We start from the raw sequence: 20513 nt of genomic DNA, 5'->3' as shown, positions 1-20513 counted from the left end.
CAAAGAAAGGAGGACCTGGCAAGTCAGTGAAGCCGTGTGATTGTCTGTTACTGGGGGCCGTGTAAAGGGATCACCTGTCACAGGCTAACAATGACACTTAAGGCAGGAGAAATTGCCCCCCTTGCAATAGATGGATGACATTTCAAAGCAACGGAAGGCTGGTGTGACGAGTTCACGGGTCAGGGTTATCATTCAGGCCTGGATTTAACTGGCAGTGTGTTTTTCTTTCTTAGTGGTTCATAAGATACTGGTGCAGCTTACAAGCGTTGGGGTCTTAAAGTTGATGAACTAAGGCATTTAATCTAAAGTCACTTCTGCATGGAAACGTCCTGCGCTCCCCCACGCTGCCTCTCACCACACTCTGCCAACCGGGGCACTGAGAGCAAGACCAGCCCTCCTAGAGCAGAGGTCCTCAGACGTCAGGGCCACCTGGGAGCTGGTAAAGAGTAAGTTGCTGGACCCAGCCCCGACTAGCTGAGGTTGGGTATGTCTAACACGCTCCCACAATGGTGACGCTGCTGGTCTAAGGACCGCACGTGGGACAGCACTGTCCTATGGTCCCCTTGCCACTAAATCCCCTCCATTCTCTGGTTCCTCTCAGCCTGGTGGGGGAAGGTGAGGAGGGGCTGGCTGGGAAAGCCCTGGGCAATGCCCCCAGCCTTCTCAAGCCTGTCACCAGGTCAATGATCTTCACAGAAATAGGTTAGGGCTTTAAAAGTTGGTGTCGAGGCACGGAACGAGCGCAGCAGATCGGGATGGAATCGGTTCATAGTGATATTTAGGATGAAACCCGGGACAAGCAGGCCTGACCTGCCCCTGGCTCCGCTCACACTCCGGCTGGTTAGGCTGGCACAAGACTTTCTCCTGGGTGTGCGTGTGCTATTGGCTCGCTAAAAGGTACCGTCCCTGCACGCTTCTCCTCAAAAGGAACAACCCATTTCTCAAGCCACCAAAACATCTTTGAGATGGATATTTGCTAGCACTTCCCTCTCCCCTGAAAGTGAGAGACAGGGAAGAGTGTTCTAAAAAAACACTATGTTTTAAGAGCAAACATTCTTAAGTTTTTCTTCAAAAGGCCCAGATCCACTCACATGTTCACTAAACTGAATGGAAAAGGAGCTGTAAGAAATAAAAGGCAAAGCTTTGTCCTGGATACAAAAGATTTATTGCTTAAAAAAATAAGTTACAAAAAAACAGCTGCGTGACTACTGAACACAGAGCTCATTCCAGTGACAGCTCACGGAAGTGACTTCATACACAGACCCCGGAGGGTCAACTCAGCAGGACTGCCAGCGCACATGGAAGAAGAGCATGCTGCAAAACTTCTTTACATTAGGTTCTAAAAAGGTCATCTTTGCCTTCAATGCACTGGCTAATGTGCATAATCAGTCCCCTCAGCCACAGAGGACATGATGCTTTTTTGCAAAAGGGAAAGAGTGGCTGTGCTGATATTTGGGCAGCGAAGACAGGTCTGGGCCATCAATATTCCTTCAGGCTTGTCTGGGAAGGTGCTGGGGGAGGGTCTGCAGGCTGGCCTCGGGCTGGGTGGGGTTACTGCCGGCAGGTGTCGTGGAAGGCTTCGAGGGTTCGGAAATCCCTCCACGTGGGGGGAAGGCCGTCTTGCAGAAACTTCCCGCAGCGCTGGCACGGGGCCTGGAACAGCTTTATGTAACTTCTTAACCAGGTCTAAAAAGAGAAGCGAGGGGAGAAATGAAAGACTGGGATCTGGGCGCTTCCAAAGTCATCCTTCCTGTCAAGCCTAACGATCCCAAGGACAGAGAACCTAGTTGGCTTTGACCCCAAAAGATACCTTGTGATTTCACAGCGAGAAGCAGGCAGAACCCACAAGGTCATCTCACTGCTGATTTCCAATTCTGATGCTCCCCAGCCCCTCCTAACCGAGTGAGTTTTTAAAATAGAACTTCCTACCCCCAAGAGCAGGAAGGGCTCCTTGAGGAGTCCCTGTGAACCCCACCAGCTGGGGCGCTGGGGACGAGCAGAACCACATCTCACTTCTGAGCCCCGTGTCTTCTGTGTATTAGACGATCCTCTTTCCCCCGCTCGCTACCAAGAAGTGGTCGTGGGCACGTGCTAAGGGAGACTTGGAATAACAGATGATGATTTCAGAATCCTCCAGTGAGGTCAACATGCCTTCCAGCTAATCTGATTTCAGAGGTCATCACTCACTGTCACAATGTGGCCTAACATACCTGAGGGGCGGGCGGGGACAGCCCTGGTGCCACCAAATAACATAATAAGCAGCAAATACATGCTGGAGTAGTTCAGAGTGCAGAGCTCTCTCAGGAATCATACATAAGGATGAGATGCTCATAACTCAATTCTCACACTCACAACGATAGGCGGGCAAGTTCTCGCTGTGAAAGGGACATGGGAATCTCGTCATTTAATGTCCTCCTGCATATTATGTCACTAGAGAAAACTGCCGTTTGAAGAGGTCGGCCAAGTTGATTGATATGAATCCTGCTTCACGGGGGCAGAGCCTGGCCCACTGACAGCCGCCCCCTTCTGAAGGCGAGGCATTTGGGGTTTGGCAATGAACGTGAGGAGGTCAATGGGCCACTGAGTGAAACCACCCTCCGGGGCTGAGCAGTCACCAAAGGCAGCTGGACGTTACAACACGTTAGGTTGAAAAGCTAGTCCTTATATGAAGAGTTTCAAAAAGTTCATAGAAATATGTGTGTTGTCTTTTAATTCCATTTTTTCCATGGACTTTCTGAAGTGCTCTCATATCTATCCAAAAATGAAGATCTCGCTGAAGACTGTCGACCACGAGAGAACCACCCTGTGGACAGCTCCGCTGGGCACCCGGCTTTGCTCTGTTCAGCCGCTCAAGGCTCTGGTGCCAGTCAACGAGCCAGGCTGCATGTTCCGAGAGATGCACGACGGGCTCTCTCAGAGGCTTAATCGCTGATGCCCCCGGGACGGAATGAGCTGGACGAGAGTCCCCCCGCAGCTGTCAACACGGGCTTGGACTTGCTAACAGGTAAGTCTTTCGCGTAGGTTCTCTAACTGGCAGCCTTTCCAGCATGAAGAACAAAGGGAGTTCTGGCAGCAGTGAAAGATGGAGCCTGCTGGCTAATGTGAGAGCAGGAAGTCGTGTCTGCCTGATGATAAAACAGCTGGATGGTCTGTCAGGGACATGGGGGGCATGTTTTAGCCTTGTCACATGACAGAGGCTTATAAAGTGGCTCTGGGGGTGGGGGAGAGGTCTTGACTTGCAGTGTTTGCCCATTTCTGTGGTGTAAATACTCCTGCCGGTTCGATTTCAAGCTACCAGTGCTTGAACAACCAGCTTAGAAAATTCTGCACATTTAGCAAGAGCTGGCAGAGCTGGCTCCAGCTCTCCACTGGAATGGCTGCTCTATGGCTGCTCCCATCTTGAGCTCCAGCTCTGAAAATCTAAGGATTAAATGTCTTGGGGGACTCCAACATTTGTCTTGTTCACTGCTATGTGCTCAGCACCAAGCATAGGGCCTGGCACCAATAAAACATCTATTGGCTACATCAATGTTGCAAACTTTTGGAAGATCACTTCTGAAACCACCATTTGTTCAGCAATGAGAAAACACCAGTGAATTAAATTGAGAGGGGTTTCTCCCAAACCCCTTCCCAGCTTAACAGAAGTATCGGCTTTACACTGGGAGCCCTGTCTCCCACTGGGAGGCCTTCGAAGTCTGAAGACACAACAGCTTCTTTTCAAGCTGCCTGTTCTCACTTGAAAGGAGCCAGCGTTTCAACAGACCTGACTCTTCAAGCCACTTACCATGAAGGATCTGACCACGACGTCTGGCATCTGGGGCAGCTGATAGTGGAGCAGGGCAGTGGTGGCATGGTCTGTCACCTGAGAAGGAAGGACAATGACTGGAGTTGGCAGCTACTCCAAACCAGCACGGAGGAGCCAAGTAGGCCAAATGCACTCCTGGCATGTATACTTGGAGGAAAGGACATCTAAAATAAAACCTCAAGTAGGAAAAGTGGGGGTGAAAAAGGGAGAGGAGGTATACTGCAGGCAGAAAGGACACAGGCCTGAAAGCCAGTGGAGTGTGGAACATTCCAGCACCTGAAAATCCGGACAGGCTGGGGCACCACGAGAGGGCATGGCAGAGGCTGGGAAGGGAAGAGGGGTTTACAGCCTCTGCTGCGTGAACGCAGAGTGGTATTTCCAATCGTCCATGCCCCACTTCCTCTTTGCGCCAGAACAATTTTCCTGACGCTGTACTCGGTCTCTTTCTGTCTCCTTTAATTCTCATTTTGTCTCATAATTTGTAGCAATGTGTTTTTGGATCAGGAGTCTGGTAATTTCTGAGGATCTTTCCCTTGGGCCTCACGGTTGCCATGTCACCTTTCTGAGGAGCCCTGCCCCTTACGTGTGCCTGTCTCACCAGCTCTCCGAGGGGGGTGGGCTGTTTTCAGCGCCCTGGTGGGCCACGCCCAGTGTCTCCTGACTCTGCAGTAGAGGTTTATCAGCAAGGCCAAGGGTGAGACTGCATGAAATCCACTGGAGGCATCAGGTGACCAGATGGACAGAGTACTGGGTGCAAGCCCTGATACTGTCCCCAACCTTGATCCAGCTACTTACCCTCTTTGCATTTCAATGTCCCTTCTGAAAAACAAAGGGGCTGGTCTAAGATTCCTTGTAGTTTGGAACTTGATGACATCATGAATTGCTAATGCCTGACATCAACCAGCAAATTAGTAGATTATACCTAATTTGATAGTCGGGTTTAAACTAACGGTCTATTTGATAGTCTTCATTAGGAACTCTTGGCATTATAAATGCTGTGCTTAAAAAACAAAACAAGGGGCTGGCTGGTTAGCTCAGTTGGTTATAACGTGGCCTTGTAACACTAAGGTCATGGGTTTGGTTCGTGCACTGGCCGGCCACCAAAAAAAAAAAAAAGTTAAAAAAAAAAAATTTGAGAACAAGAATAAACACAGGCCTATCTTGTGTAGACCTGTTAGTTTTCTAGCCCCTATCAGAAGACAATGTGGTTGTAGCAGCCACATTAATCTCAGCCACAGTTAAGCCAACCAGTCAGGTGGAAATCAGAGGTGCTGGTCTGGGCCCGATAGGGTGAGTTGTAGATGATCCAGAAATCAGTCCAGCTGTGTGTCCACACTTGCGGCCAGGCAAGCGGGCTCCTGGCTCCCCGGCTTAAAGACAGGTGAGCTTTGGCCCCTTGCGAAATCTCTCTAAGCTTCAGTTTCCCTCTGGATAAAATGGAGGTTGTAATAATACACACTCCATAAGGCTGGTGAGAGGACAGACCGAGGCCAGGCACGTGAGCCTTCCTCTGCAGCATGCCACTGGCCTGCCCACCCTGCCGCCCGCGCTCCTCTTCTGCTCGGCCTGGCCCCTGCCCTTGTCCTCTTTCCCACTGGACTTTTGTGACCTTCCTGGTTGCTGGTGAAACCCACTAGACAATAAGCTCCACGGGGCAGAGATCATGTCCATCTGGTTTGCGCTGCATCCCCAAGGCCTAGAATACCACCTGGCATTCAGCAGGTACTCAACACATACTTGTTGAAGAAATAAACTTAAAAATGCCCACCCACCCAAGGCTGTGCACCATAGACCCCTGCACTGGCTTTTGTGCGAGAACACCAGCAGCTCCCATATCCAACACTGCTGAGAAATTCTTACTCAAGTGACTTTCAAGATAAATGGTACTTATTCCTTCAAGTGCCAAGACTGCTTTTATTTTAAGCATTTTTGACAGACAGCTTTCTAAAATGAGCAATGCTTTTTTTTTAAAAAAAATAAAAAACAGTAGTAACGATAACTTTGCAGGATGGCTGGTGGTGGTTGGTGGGGTGAAGCTAACGCTACAAAACACAGCAAAACAACCTGGGCCTTAAGGGCCCCTGAACTTGAAAGGCTGGTTCGTGCCCATCCAGGTCTCCTGCTAAGAAAACCCATGGAAGTGCCATTTTGTGGGCTAACAAGACATTCCTTGCAATTACATTTGCCACTACAAAACAGCAAGGTTTTTGGAGAATTCCTTCTCTGGCCCTGCCATTTTCTTTTAAGTGCCTGTAAGGAAGCCCCCGCTGTAGTGGCAGAGTACGCCAGGCTGGCTTTGTTCCTCAGTGCCCTGCTATCCTGTTCTGGGCATGACTCCTTTCCTAGGATGGCACGCCCATCGGCACTAGCCCTGGGAGGCCCCTGGGATGAGATTAGGTACGTCCATTTCAGCAGCTCGAGCTGGCCTGGTGGGGGCCCGGCTCCAATCAGACTGGCAACCACATCAGAGGCCACAGATCCAAGGCAGGAATGCTTTGTTCGGCTGCATGTATTTCTGGTTTTTTTTCTTTTCACAATTTTTAACACAAATGACTAACATTTAAAATTTGGGAACCTTCACCTGAGACCCCCAGTTTCTCTTGAAGTGTCAGAAGATCCGGGGACAGTCCCACAGGCTGTTGTGAGGATTAGATGAGTCTAAGCATGGGAAGTATTCAGCACAAGGCCCAGCTCCTGATCATCACAGTGACTGTGACCTGGCCCTGCCCCCCACAGCCCCGTATCCAAGCAGCCACCATCAGCAGGAGCTGAGGAGGACAGTGCCTTTGGACAGGGTGCGACTGCAGCTTGCCCAAGCGCTCCGGGGTCTTACACCAGAGCCTACTCCGCTCATTGTGGTACCTGCCGGGCCCCTGGGGCCTTTGGAATCTAGGACCTCGACACAAATGCCGCCAAGATGCCCGAAACCTGTCCCCATTTCTGCTGTTCCCTTGGTGCCTGGCCTGGCTTTCTGACCTGTGTGTGGGCTCACCTTCCCTGGCCTGACAGACCTGTGCCCATCTCCTCTTCCCTTCCTTAGCTGACCTCTGCACTTGAGCTCTTCTAGCTGAACTTGGGTTCTCCAGGCATCCCCAGGCAAGGCATCAGGCTAATCACAGGAACACTGGGAGCAGTCTTCCAGGCCTGCTCTCCTGTCAGCGTTCTCGCTGAATGACCATCCGCCCAGACACCTGAACCAGAAACCTGGGCTCTCCCCTGCTCTCTCCCCACACCTCTCACACTCAAGGAGCTTCAGAGTTCCAAATTATTTATCGCGAACCTTTCTGCCTCTACCCACCTCTACTGCCACTTCATAGCCTAAGCCGCAGTCTTTTCCTGCTGGGATGATCAGAAGAGCCTCAACCAGCTGCCCACTGCACTCGCCCCTCCTCCACGCTGCACTCAGAGGGGACACTGCAGCAAAGGGGAGGGCTGGGCTTGGGGTTTGGATCCTGCTCTACCTCTTCCAGCAAGGCAACCTTGGGCAAGTTACTTCATCTCTTTTAGCTACGGTTTTCCCATCTGGGAAATGGGGACAATAACAAACAGTACCTATCACCCGGGATAACTGGAGGAGCAAACAGAATAACGCCGAAGTGCATGCTGTTCAGTAAATACTAGCGATTATTCTTCAACCACAAATCTGTGTTACTCTCTTGCTTAAAACCCTCTTCTTAGCGCTTAGGACAGAACGCAAAATCGTGATCATGGGACGTGAACCGAGCAGGGCCTGTTCCTGCCCTCTGTCCTCACCTCTTAGCTCCTCCAGGCTCGTCTCCTCCCTCCTTCCTCGCAGCCCTTCCTCTGCCCAGGCCTCTCCTTCCCGGCCCCAATAAGAATTCCTCGTTCTGGGCCCGGGAGAAAGCCTCCCAGCCTTCCCTGATGGGCTACATCTCCTTGCTCAGTTCTCTTCTTTCATAGCACTCCGCACTTCTGAACTGATATAATTATTTTTGCCATTTCTGTTTAGTGTCAGTTTCCCTGACTTGACTGTGAACTCTAGAGGACGGAGACCACATCCGCTAGTGCCTGACACAGAGGTTCTACATGCAACCTGCTGATGGAGTGAATGGTCCACTCTGTCCCTGAGACCTCCAGGGAGAGGGGCTCTGATGAGGTGGGTGGAGAAAGGGCCTGAGAGGGGTAGGGACGGGGGGACAGGAGCTGAAGACTCTGGGCCTTGGAGTGCCAATGATGTGCTGGGGTATCTTGGACTTTCCCTCTGTGGTGGAAATTACCAGTAGTCACCCCGTCCAGTTCTCCTCTCCCTCCTGGGCACCTGGGAAGACGTCCTGGCTTCCCTTGTATTAGGCGGGCCCACACGGATTGTTCCAGCCAGTGCATCAGGAAGCGGAAGTGCTGTGTGTGTTACTTCCATCTGGAGGTCTGTGACGAGCACATGTGGATTCTCCACACTCACTCTTCCCCAGCGACCTTGGAAGCCACATACTAAGATGGTGGAGTCACCAGATGGGGGAATCCCTGGTGAGTTGGGGTCCCTGAGTGATGACCTGGAGCATAGCCCTGTGACAACTCAGCATGGATGTGCAGCGTGAGCAAGAAACAAGTGTTTGTTGTGTTGCATCACAGGGGCTGAGCTTTGTGACCGCAGCATTCGCCCTCCTCTCCAGACTAACACGTGCCCCACGGATCTTCACTTCCCATCGGAAATGAGCTCAGTGTTTGCGGGTCTACGACTCCTGTTTGTCGTGGTGCACACAAGTTTGAGCTTGGCCAAGAGAATTTCCTCTCCAGAAACGATGCTCCTCACTGTGTGGTTCATGGACCAGCAGCACTGGCAGCACCTGAGAATTTGTTAGGAATCTGTGTTCATGGGTCCCACTCCAGACTTAGAATCAGAACCTCCCGGGGTAGGGCCCAGAAAATAAGCCGGCCTCTCCAAGCTATTCTTAGGGCTGCTCAAAGGCATAAGCAGCAAATGCTAACGAGCACGCACCTCACCTGGGAATCCTGTTAACAAGCAGATTCTGATGATGGAGGCCTGGGGCGGGGCTGAGATGCCACATTTCCAGCAGGCTCCCAGGTGATGATGCCAAGCTGCTTTGGGACCAGGTTTGGAGCAGCAAGGCTATAGCACATTCCAGGTGCTATAGGGAAAAGGCCCCCAAAGGGGCAGGCATTTAATTCTGGGGCACAGAACAATGGAGTACAAATCAGGATAGTTTGTTTCATGAATAAAATGAATGCTGCCACCACAGTTCACAGTGAGCACTGTGAAGTGCTGGAGTTTCCTGATTTCTGAAAGGTGCCTTTTTATCCTATTTATAAAAAACAGAACAGATATTTTATTAACTTGTAACTACTGATAATGAGAGCTTATTATGTACCAAGCCCTACATGCCCCTCTCACATAATTCCCACAGTAACTCTGAGGTGGGTGCTGTTACTACTTACATCTTATAGAAGAGGAAATCGGACTTACAGGGGCTGGGAAGAAGCTCAAAGCCACACAACAGGTATTTGATCCCAGATACTGCAAGGCCTGAGCTCTGCCCACCTACCTCCCAACAGACGACCCCCCACGGACAGCTCTCTTGGTGTGTAAGATAAAGGAGTGGCCCAGGTGCCCTGGGCAGCTTGTGCCCTCTGTCTCCTGGCGTGGTGAAGTCTTCAGAAAGCTGGAGTCCTGACGCAAGGCACAGGCTAGGAGATGTGCAAGTGTGGCTGCTGTCTAGCAGACTGCTCAACAGAACAAAGTGAATTAGCTAGAAAATGTCTTGTCCACATTCGGCTGGAGTCATGCACCAAAGCTCTGTTTTGGCATCTGGCTCATAGGCATATCTAATTAGTTTTTCCATTACTGGTCAGCAATCTGGCCAAATTCATCCTCTTTTTTCAAAAGATCCAGTATAAAGTATTCCCTTTAACTGCCAAATGGTGACAATTTTTTTCTAGAGCTAATGCAATCATTTAATTTTTTCGATTTCCCGACACCAATTACTGAAATATTTTAAAAGAAGGAAACAAAGCTGACTGATTTGCTATTTTCCCACCCTTCCTCCCCAATGCCCGCACTGATGGTTTTTGAATTCCTGTGGCTGGGCCCCCAAGCTCCCGGTAAGTCATGGTTGTTGAACATTGGAGAAATTCACCTACAATGATCTTCCTTTTTGTCAAGGTATTCCATCTTCTATATTTTTTTGTTTTACACTTTTCAACAACAAAGATGTTTTTTCCTCAGCATCCAAGACGTGGAAAAAACAGGCCTGGGGCGAAAAAAATTTTGCTATTAACTAATTTAAATTGACTCCCCAGCAGCCGAGGTTCGGTCCCATTGTGCAGTGAAGCTAATGAGATTCCACCGGGAGATAAAAGCCGCCCTCCCTCGCAGCAAGGCCGGGAAGGGCACTAATGCTCCCAACGAAGGGGGGCAGTTGCTCCTGCTGGCGCTAGCGAGTGCCCGCTTGAAAAAAAGCGTGTAAAAAGATCAAAGTGGATGGTGCACCCAAGGAAAGGGAGGGAGGACAGGCAGGAAAGAAACCAGCAAGACAGTGGACGCAGCAGAGACGCTGGCGGGGAGGGACAGTGCTGTGTGTGACCAGCAAGTGTGGGAGAAACGGGCACAGGAGGACAGACCTTCTCAAAAAGAGGAGGAGACTTTGCTAGGAGATACCCCGTTTCACCTCAAGGCAAAGAAAAACTGCAGATGTTCCAGCCTAATTTGGGGTGCATCACCCCATCTCAATGCTGGACTGCAGGTGACCTACTCTGAGGAGGGTGACATCTCCATTGCCCGTCAGCAGACCCACTGCTTTGTTAACTTTACTTTCCGATTTCTCCTATTCCACCAACTGGGGCTCACCACAATCCCCTCTCCCAGCTCGCAGTGGGCAGAGGAGGTCTTCACACACCCGACCCGACGGGAGGACACGGCCCGGGGAAGGAGAAAGGACGCTTTCACGAGACCTTGAAGCAGCTGCCAGCCAACATGCTGGGGAAGGAAGGAGTGCCAGTCAACACAGTCTCCCCAGTCCCCTGCCAGCCTGTGTGCAAGCGCCCGACAGTCTTCCCTCCCGAGTCTGAGAGTGGGGGGCGCTTTGGAGATCACGAGCGATTTTAGCTGAACCAAAAGCGGCACTGCCTGCAATAATAGCAACATTTACTGAGCACTCACCTGGTGCAAGGGCTGGTCTACACTGTGCGGCCTGGTGAGGAACCTAGGCTCTGGGTCCCGTCTGTCACATATGAGCTGTGTGACCTGGGGCGAGGGAACCTAGCACTGTCTGACAAACAGCTAGCACCTAGTAAATGTGGGTCACTGTGGTTCCACCCTGTTTTATCCCCACAACAACCTTATTACGGAGGCACTGTATAACTGCCACTCATAAGTCAGGGAAGTCAGTCACAAGGGAGGTAAGTGACTTGCCCAAGCTGAGGAGCTGCTCAGTAGCGGAGCAGGGATTTGTGCAGACCGCTTGAGCCCAAGCGTGAGTGCCCAGACTCTCAACCCCACGCCTGGTGGCCTCCCCATTCCAGGCCTTTCAGGGTGGACAGAGGCTGCCAGGGGCAGGGGGGCTGGGGAAGAGGCAGAAAGGTGCCATAGCTAGGCCCCCCTCCCCAGAGGAACTGGAACCCACCGCCTTTTCTGGCGGGGCTGAGACGCGATCTCCTGTCTCCCAACTTACGACCCAGTCCTGCCACTTATGCAATGTCCTCTCTGCTGCTCTGCTAGAAGCTTCCACCTCTCTTGCTCCCTGCCCACAGGGTTCAACACAGACATTGCTGGGCCCTCGGGAAGACCTCCAGGTTAAGTGAGTCTCCCTGTCTTGTACAAGGAAGGGGAAATGGGGTGAATAAAAGGCAGCAGCATCCCTTGGGTGTGCACACACATTCACTGAGGGAGATGAAAATCACAGCATACAGAAGGTGGCAGGGCGTTGAGGGACCCTATTGGTGCGAGGATGAATTTGGAATATAGAGCCCAAACTCTTCTTCCTACTCAGGCCCTCCCTGGCTGTGGGGCAAAGAGAGCAGGGTTAGGACCAGCAAGACTGCTTGCCTTGCTGAAGATCAACCCTCTGGAGCCCAGGCTTTCTGGCGACCAGAGAGAGCTTTGTTCCTCTGTATGAGCACGGGAAGATGGAAGGACACAGTAGAGCCACAGGAAGGATCAGTGAGACAGAGGGAGGAAGAGAAACTCTCCCAGTACACTGTGGTGCCCCAGCAGGTCCCTCTTGTAAAAAGCAAGCGTTGGGATGATGAGTGCCAGTTGCCAGCCTGGGACAGGAATTATGGCACAACCCACAGCAAGACTTGTCCGTTTCCTTGTACTTCCCACTTGTTTCAGAATTGTCTGAATACTTTCAACTTGAGGTATGTGATTTAAATGGAAATTTACACTTCCTGCCAGGGGTTTTTAGCAGGGGTCCTTGTATTTCTCAGTGATCCAGTGACTGTCCCCATGGGGTCCTGAGCCCCTAATGTGGGAGGCATCATTCTGCCTCTATACGTGCTTCCAGGCCAGGATGGGGGGCTGACAGAACAGCATGCAGGCAAGGAGCAGACGAAAGGCAGGCTGCCAGGAGCCTTCTGCAGCTTCTAGAAGGCAGATCTAGCCAGGACCAGGACCCGTGTGGTTGAAAAGCTCCCCAGGTGATTCTGACGTGCAGCCCTGTTAGGAACCACGCAGGCCGCAGCAGGTCACTGCCTGCTTCCCACCACCAGGGGGCGCCGGGTGTGAGCTGGGCTTGAACAAGGGCTCCTGCAAATATGCAATGCTCATCCTAATGCAACCAGCTAATGGCACTGAGCTGCATTATCTGCCAGCACACAGCCCACGAAGCCCTGGGCCTTCGCCTGCTAAGTGAGGAGACTGGGGGCCTCTGACTATTAAAAGTATTCCCCTGCAAGATTAATACATAAATAGGAAAAATTAAGTACTCAAGTGTTTAGAAGTTGCTTATTTAAAGAGAAGCCTGGTAGAGACCCAGATTTTGGCTTCCTTCCAGCCAATGCCTGCTTCCACACAATGTGAAGAGAAGATTCTCTCAGACCTGCGTTAAAGTGAACTAAAACGCAGCATGGAGGACAGAGAGGAACTATCAGGAGATGGTGGTTCAATCCTGGATTAGTTATACTTGCCTGGGTGACCTTGGCCACATCAGTCCCCCAGTGGCGCTTGGTAAAAGAGCACAAGGCTGGGATCAGGGCCAGATGTTCGCAAGCCCCTCGAGGTCTAGGTTTTCAGCGGTCACTGCTGCAGGGCCTACCTAAGTGGCCCAGTTACCTCTCACACACCCACTCGGCAACACTCACACTTTGTGCCCGCAGGAAAGCCTGTGACAGACTCTGCCCTCGGCCCTCCGAGGGGTGAGATGAAACCTCCTTGTTCTTTTATAAAGGACAGACATGTCCCAGGAAGAAGTAGGGGCCACTCCAGAAATCCACCCACTGCTCTGATATGTCACCTTCATGCAGTCCAGTTTCTGGACTGGCTAAACAACTTTGAGAATCTGCCTCAAAACCAGGGAGACCATAAGCACAGTACTGCTCTCCGGGTTGGAAACCTCCTCCCAGCTCAGTGGGTTTCAATGAGACTCTGCTGCACAAACTAACAGGCAGCAAAGCCAAACATCTGCTACTTGTGCCCATGCTGTTCCCACAACTCAAAAATGAACTTTCATTGGGTGGATACACTTCAACGTTAGGCAAGGAGATTAGCACAAGAATTTGGGTCTCTACTAGGTGTTTTGCCAAGGACAGACCCACCCTTAAGGAGAGGGTTTCTAGGAATCTCTTGGAAGGAGAACATTCTTTGTGGGTCCTGGAGTCAAAGATGCGAACCTAGTGTTAAATGTTTAAAGAGATGGCACGCCCTGCCAGCAGTGTTGCTCTGAGGATGTGCACTGGGTTTATGAAGAATGTTTAAAACAGTCCCAAGAGTACTCATTCCATGAAGAGAGGAGCCATCATTATTTCAAAACTGAAATGCTGTGAAGTCCTGGAAGTGATGTTGAGTGGGGGGGTGACAGGGAGTGCTGCAGAGACAAGCTTCTAAAATGGGATAAAAGTAGAGTAGAGCGGAAACAGGGGATTTATTTTTTATTATGCAGCTCTACTCTCTAATCTGTCCCTTGGATTTATATGCCACAGGTCCAGCGGGCCTAGAGGCCCGAGAACAACTCATCAAAGCCCATAGGGACTAAGGATTACTTGGCTGAGATCAATATTTCTTTCTCTGCTTGATGAAGGAGCCATTTGCATAGGCTCTGAAGGGCTTCTGACTGTCCCCTGGAGCCAGGCAATACTGCTCTGAGATGGGACCAGAGGCAGGGCCGTCTGGGTTGAAACTGGAGGTGAAGACGCACACAGCTAGTCCATTGTGCCTGAAATCCTTGCTCACACCTCTGAGACCAAGCTCTGTGTCTGAGAAGGATGAGCCCACATATGTGAAGTACTTAATGTAGTCTCTGGCACATACCAGGGTCTCCATAAATGAGTTTTTGTTTGGTTTGAGGGGTTTCAACCCCACCCTCTTTAAAGTCTCAGCCAAGATGCCACTAGCGCTCAGAAAGGATGCCCCCAACTCCCCAGACTCCTGAGCACAGACTGGTGGCAGATAGCCTCTAGAGGTGGATGTGCCTCCCCTGTCCACCCCACAGCCACCATCAAGACCCTTCTGAATGCCTGAGCATGGTACATGAGGCCTTGAGGACCTGGACCACAGCCTTGTCTTCCTTCGGTTTCACTTTACACTCTAGCAATCCTGTTGCTATAGAGCGCCCCCGTCCCACATGCATTCCTGACTGCATCCGTGCTCAAGCGGTCCCTCTGCCTAGAATGCTCTTCCCCGGCTAAACCCCTCTCACCCTTTGGGACTCAGCTCAGGGGTCTTCCCCATCTCCTGGGTGAGGAGAAGGCCCCTTGTCTGTACTTCCAGCAGCACTCCCTGGACACCCCAACCCAGCACCGGCCAGGCCTGTGACCAAATGCCCCTGTCCCCAGCTGTGCTATCCTTGAGGGTGAGGCCACGCTTGCTTCATTTCTGTCCTCCCTGTGGCTCTGCACTGGGTGCCACTCACCTAGCAAGGCCCCGAGTGAATGAGAGATCAAGTGGGTAGGAGTTTCTTTTCAGCCAGTGGGAGAAGGGGAGCAGAGTGAGAGAGGAGAGGGGGTGGGAAAAGCAGAGGTCAGGGGGCACCACTGGGGAGGAGGGGCCTGGGCGAACAGAGATCCCAGAGTAGATGCAAGGGGACTCTCCAGGGTCCGGACCAGCCCTCTGCTTCTGCCAAAGGCCTCATGCTGGGCTGAGAGGAGGCACACATGAAGGGTCCTTGACATTTCTCAGGATTAAGGAATTAAGGTTCTTCATTTAGATGTGAAGCAAAAAAAGTTCAATGCTTTCCAGATGGTAAAATGCCAGATTCTGTCACTGGCTGCCAGGAAGTCCAAGCCCAGAGAGATACCTGAACTGTTCTGCACCCACTTGACGTGATGGACTTTTCTGTAGGAGCAGCCTCACAGTTAGAGAAACATCCAAGACATCTGAGCTCCCAAGAAAATACAGACACCACCACCTTCTCCATCAAACTGGAGGCAATGGCAGGAGGAGGAAGCAGTGAGTGTCGAGCTGAGAGGCCACAGTGCAGGGTGCCTGCAGCCCAGCCCCGTGCCACCAGGGGATACGGGAATCAGGGCAGAACACATCCATGTCAGGCACCTTCTAGAGATTGCCAGGGGGCCACTAGCCCTCTCAGGACACTAGGGACTGATGCAGATTCTACAGTGGCACATCAAGGCTGCCCGAAGGGCTGAGTGTGGCTGTGGTCTGGAGTCTTATTTCTTCTTTTGCACACCTTCTGACCAGGAAAGGAGATAACACGCCTGGAGAAGATGGAAGACGCTTCGACAGGAGTGGGTAGATTTGGTTTACTTTACAAAAAACACCTAACTTAAAATGGCCCATACCTGCATGGCTGCAGATTCCAAGTTCCATCCCTCTGTGACAATCATAGTAACAGCTGTGACGTTATGGAGTGTGTGCCAGGGCAACCTGCAGTGCCACGCACCTCATCAGCACTGTCATGGAAATCCTCACAGTGCACACCTGTGAAGCAGGTTTTCTCATTTCACCCTTTTCATGGATGAAGGACCTGAATGAAGCTTACGGAAAGGCCAAACTCCTGGCCCACAGTCCCCGCTAGCCCATGGCAGAGCTGGATGCGAATCCAGCCCGTCTGATTCCAGAGCCTGTGCTGGAGCCACCGTGTCTGCTGTGAAGAGATCAGAGAGCTGGCAGCAAAGACACGAGGAGCGGTTGGCCAGGCAGGAGGCTGGCAGGATGAAACCAGGCTGGAGGTGGAGGAAGAACTTTCTCAGGAGAGAGTGGTCACCAGCAACAGGTTTCAGAGAAGTTGAGTAGGTCATGGCCTAAAATTCACCTCATGCGTCATGCCTGTGACCTCCATTAACTTCATATCAATTCTGGGAGGCAGGTACTCTTATGATCTCTGCTTTACAGATGAGGAAACTGAGGCAAGCAAGGCCACATTGGGAGTGAGAGTGGAGCTGGGATGTGATCACGCGGCACACGGCTCTTAGCTGCCATGCTGCGCGGCCTCTCTCTGGGACAGTCATCATGGGGAGTGTGCCAGGGTCGGCAGGGCTTAGGGAGTGGGTAGGCGTGGTTGGCAGCCTGCAGGCTGCAGGACGGAGGCCTGCGGACACTAGCATGCACGGCATTCCCAGAAGCAGCCGTCAGGTTGTGATGGGCAGCACACTGCGCCCCGTGCAACGCTGCAGGAAGAAACAAGTGGTAGACATGATAAACAGCCACTCTGTGACTCCACTAATGGCAGAAAACCACAAACCACTTCCAGGGCAACTCAGGATGCCCAAAGCAGGATGGGCCAGGCTGTCCTAGTTCCACTTCCACCATGAACTGTGTCCTCTGAGCACCTGGCCACTGCCACACTTAGCAGTGGTTGAGGGGGCCTTGCAGAGGGAAGGGACTGGGGTGTCATAAGAGGAAAACAAGTGGTCAAATCTCGGCTGGGTTGAGATGCTTGTGGATACTCAGATGCACCCCTTAGAGAGAAGGTGGTGCTACACAGCTTTCAGCTGTCGGGCAAGCCTAGCGAGCCCTGCCTGCTGGTCTTGGCTCCCAGGGCCCCGAGCTGATGCCCGTGCTTATCTGTTCTGGTCAACACAGCCCTGCTGTCAGCTTGGGGAAGGACTGCCCACCCTGCTGCCTCCCTGAAACTCGTCCACAGCCCATGACTGGGCTCCGCATGCATTCCTCCCGCACATCACTCGTCAGAGTCCACGGGTCACTTGTCAAGAGTCCACAGATGGAATATACCTTCCTACATGAAACTGCCCACTTCTGCCCACTTACCCTGTGGCACAGTGAAAGCTGTCCCCTCAGCTCTATCACATGGGTAGTGTGATACTTCTGAGGCAGCGACAGAGCCACAGAAACAACGCAAATGACACAACATTCAGTCTTTAAAACACAAGTTCTCCTCATTGGGAAAAGTTAATCAGCATTTAAGAGATGGGGATGTCGGGGGAAGCAACCTGGGAAAAGCAGAAGGCGCTCTGGTGGTGCTCCTTGGCTTTGGGGTCCCCCAGCGTGGCAGCCTTGCCTGCCAGGGCGCTAAGCGGGGAAGGGCAGGCCTGGCCGAGCGCCGACCCCTTCCACCACAACCTCTTCCAGGTCTCCATCTGAGGCTTCTGAAGAGAGGTTTAGAAAGGAACAGTAAATGAGGTTGGGAGGAAATTTTAGAGATTTAAAATAATTTGATGACTATTTATTCAGGCTCTTCAGCAGCGTGCAATGCCACAGCAGGTACATATGCTCAAGTAACATATGTCACACCACCTGACTCAAAAGTGGGTGACAGCTCCCCTACTCTGGGAACCATCCCATGTTGGGACAGTCCCCTTTCCTAGGACTTGCAATCAGCAACAGGTTAGATTTGTGAGCACTATTTGGGCAGGTGCTCAGTTTATGCTAGGTGTTCAATGTAGCCATCCACCTAATATCCACTAAAACCGCAGACAAGTGAGTCTTCTAGGGCTGACTAATCTCTTCTACTGAAAAGCACGTGGTGGCCACTCAGTAAACACCCCTTGAAAAAGTCTGTCCCCAGATAGGGCCCAGTCTTTCATGTCAAAGAACACACAAGAGCATATGGAATGGAGAAGCGGTGGCACTCTGCCCAGAACATTGTCCACCACTGGACAGGCCGCCTGGCCACAGCTGTGTTCTGCTGGTGCAGGCCTGAAAGGGTTATGTGTCCCTCTGCTGCCTGCAGAACGACTGAGGACTAAGAGCTGGGACTAAGAGCTGGGCATCCGTAGGCTGCGACTCTCATGCTTTGTCCTTTGCCTCTGAGTGAAGCAGCTGCAGAGCCTGCGCGTCCCTCTGACACTCCCTCTCGGTTCTCCAGCTGCCCCCCTGGGGCGGGACATGCTCGGCCCCTTTCTTCAGCCGCCCGCCGGGGTTTAATGCAGCGAGTAGCTGCAGAGTTGCTCTCGCTTCTCCTAAGTTCCTGGATGAAAACGCACACTGTTTTGAAATGAGGGGGTTAAAGATCAAAACAGCGACTGCCCCTGCAGAGTTTAAATGTCAGAAAAATATGAACACGCTTGCAACCTTTCCTGGCTCTTTGTGATTCTGCCCTTTCAGATGGTCCCCCATTTTCTAAGTCCCATTCTCTGAGTCTACTCTGCTGGAGACTTGCTGGCTATAAAAAGCTTCTTCGCCCTAGGACCAAGTGCAAGGCGCCTCTGGGGGACCATAGTAAATGATGGGAGCCTGATAGCAGCCATGGACCCACAGTGAGCTGTCCCCAGCCCTCCGCCACGTCCCCACACTTGGAGAAGGGGTCTAATGAGGAGGACAGAAAAGGCCTTGCTGACAGTCAGTCTGTGGACAAAAGGCAGGCCAAGTTTTGCTTCCTGTGGTGGGATTTGCTACAGAGCCTCAGGTGCTTTGGCTTTTACCCAGGGAGTTAGGTACGGACTGAGGAGAATTTGACAGGGGTGTTCTTCCATTCTCCTACCTCCTGACATTGTTTTCCAGAAATAAAAAGGTGAGTGTGAGCTTGGCTTGGCTCTGCGAGGCAGTCCCCCATCCCAAGCCCCTCCTTTGTCACATTGAGGAGAAAGCGTCCCGCCTTCCTGGCAGGCTGTTTTTCTGCGGTGGCCACTGCTGCTACTTGTGAGCAGGAAAACACATCCAGCACACAGTAATTGCAACCACACAATGAACGCCGAAGAAAGGAAGTCCTCGGGGTTCTGCACCAGCGCAGTGCAGGGAGAGACTTCCTCCACGATGCTGCACAAGCTGCTGCCAGAAGCCAAGAATTCCCATCTCAGAGATGGGGTGTGGTTATGGCATCTTCCACCACAGTTAGGACATTTAGGAACTTTTTTCTGCCTGTGAAATCCCCTCTCATTGATGACCCAGGATGCTCCGTCACCAGGTCACGCTATTCTCCCAGTGCACTTCACTGTTTGGGGTTGTGCTTTTCTAGACGGTGCTGATAACTAACCCCACCCTGGCCGGTCTACCTGGAGGGTGGAATCAGACAGATGAGGGGTGGAAGGGGATGTTTACCATGGTGCTCCCAAAAAGCGTCTTTCTGGGAAATTCTATAAGCAACATCAATCAGAACACCCCAAATTTAAGAGGGTGGACAGGAAGAAAATAGGATTCTGAGAAATAGTTGATCCTAAAAAGCGGAGTTTAGAAATGTTGCCCCTAATCCTTTTTGGCATTTTGAGTTTGAAATGCTAAGCATCACCCGGTAAGCAGGACCAGGCCTTCAGAATCCGCAACAGACAAAGAGGTCCCAGTTGTGCATTTAGGGTAGGGCCTGGCTGTGGCACAGGACGACTACCCTCTGGCCACTGACCTGGCCGAGATGAATACAGTGAATTAAGCACAGTCAGTCCCTGCCCTGAGGACACCGGACCACACACTCTTCCTCTGTCCACCTCCCTCTTCCACAAGCACCATGATATGAAAACGGACTTTTCTCACAAAATCCTAAACCCATTCTGTGTGACGATTAGTTGAAAGCTTTATTGATAAAGGACTAAGCTTACTTCTGCACTACATTATTTTCCAATATATTCCTTCCTTTGACAGCAAGTAGACAATGTTTTAGCAGGGAAGAGAGAGGACTCTTTAATCTAATACTTTTACCTTCCCCTAAATGAAGAAAAGGACTTCAACGTTATCTGCCTTTGGTTCTAATCAGACAGCACTATCGCCTGTCCCCAACAGTGGTTCTTTAATCTAGTACAGGTCAATATCAGAGGTCAAGTCCATTTAGTTAAAAATAGGTGACGGTAGAGATGATAAAAGAATCTCAGAAAGGGTTCTGCACAAATACAGATGATATGCCACTCACCAGTCAAGATAAAATTCTCATCCCTTAGAATTCATCAATTTTTACTGCTTCAAACATGTTCCGTAAACTGTAAGGAAGGAATTGGCAGGTGCTCCTAAATGTCTCCAACTAGACTGGTATCAAATTTTAAACACTGCTTCAGTGTGTGTTTGCACTCTTAAATAAATACGAGTGCTTTGCAGGTTAATTTCAGGGGAGGGAGAATAAAAATATAGCACTGTCTCTAAATCTATGCTTCACCAAACCTGTTTTATACATTCTACAACTTCCTAATAAACTTTTCACTTTAAAAAATACTTAATACTGGGCAGAGGATGTCACAC

General features: G+C 51.2%; 1 protein-coding gene across 2 annotated transcripts in view; it reads right to left on the bottom strand.

The window, feature by feature from the left end:
* Nucleotides 1-1142: 1142 nt before the first annotated feature.
* The window catches only part of MED27 (mediator complex subunit 27), a 203333-nt gene continuing 183962 nt past the window's right edge, over nt 1143-20513 (bottom strand). Inside the window, exons 7-8 of one of the 2 annotated variants that reach the window (XM_063082283.1) lie at nt 3785-3862; nt 1143-1686 (exon numbers count right to left, since the gene is read on the bottom strand). In XM_063082283.1, the coding sequence (XP_062938353.1) occupies nt 1552-1686; nt 3785-3862 (213 nt within the window). In that variant the 3' untranslated portion in view covers nt 1143-1551. Of the gene's footprint in view, nt 1687-3784; nt 3863-16384; nt 16562-20513 lie in introns of those variants that run through there. The other variant, XM_063082284.1, reaches the window with a different exon arrangement.

Source organism: Cynocephalus volans, chromosome 17 (assembly GCF_027409185.1).
Source record: "Cynocephalus volans isolate mCynVol1 chromosome 17, mCynVol1.pri, whole genome shotgun sequence".
NCBI lineage: Eukaryota > Metazoa > Chordata > Mammalia > Dermoptera > Cynocephalidae > Cynocephalus > Cynocephalus volans.
The sequence above is the reverse complement of the archived record's forward strand: the minus strand, read 5'-3'. Positions and strand labels throughout refer to the sequence as shown.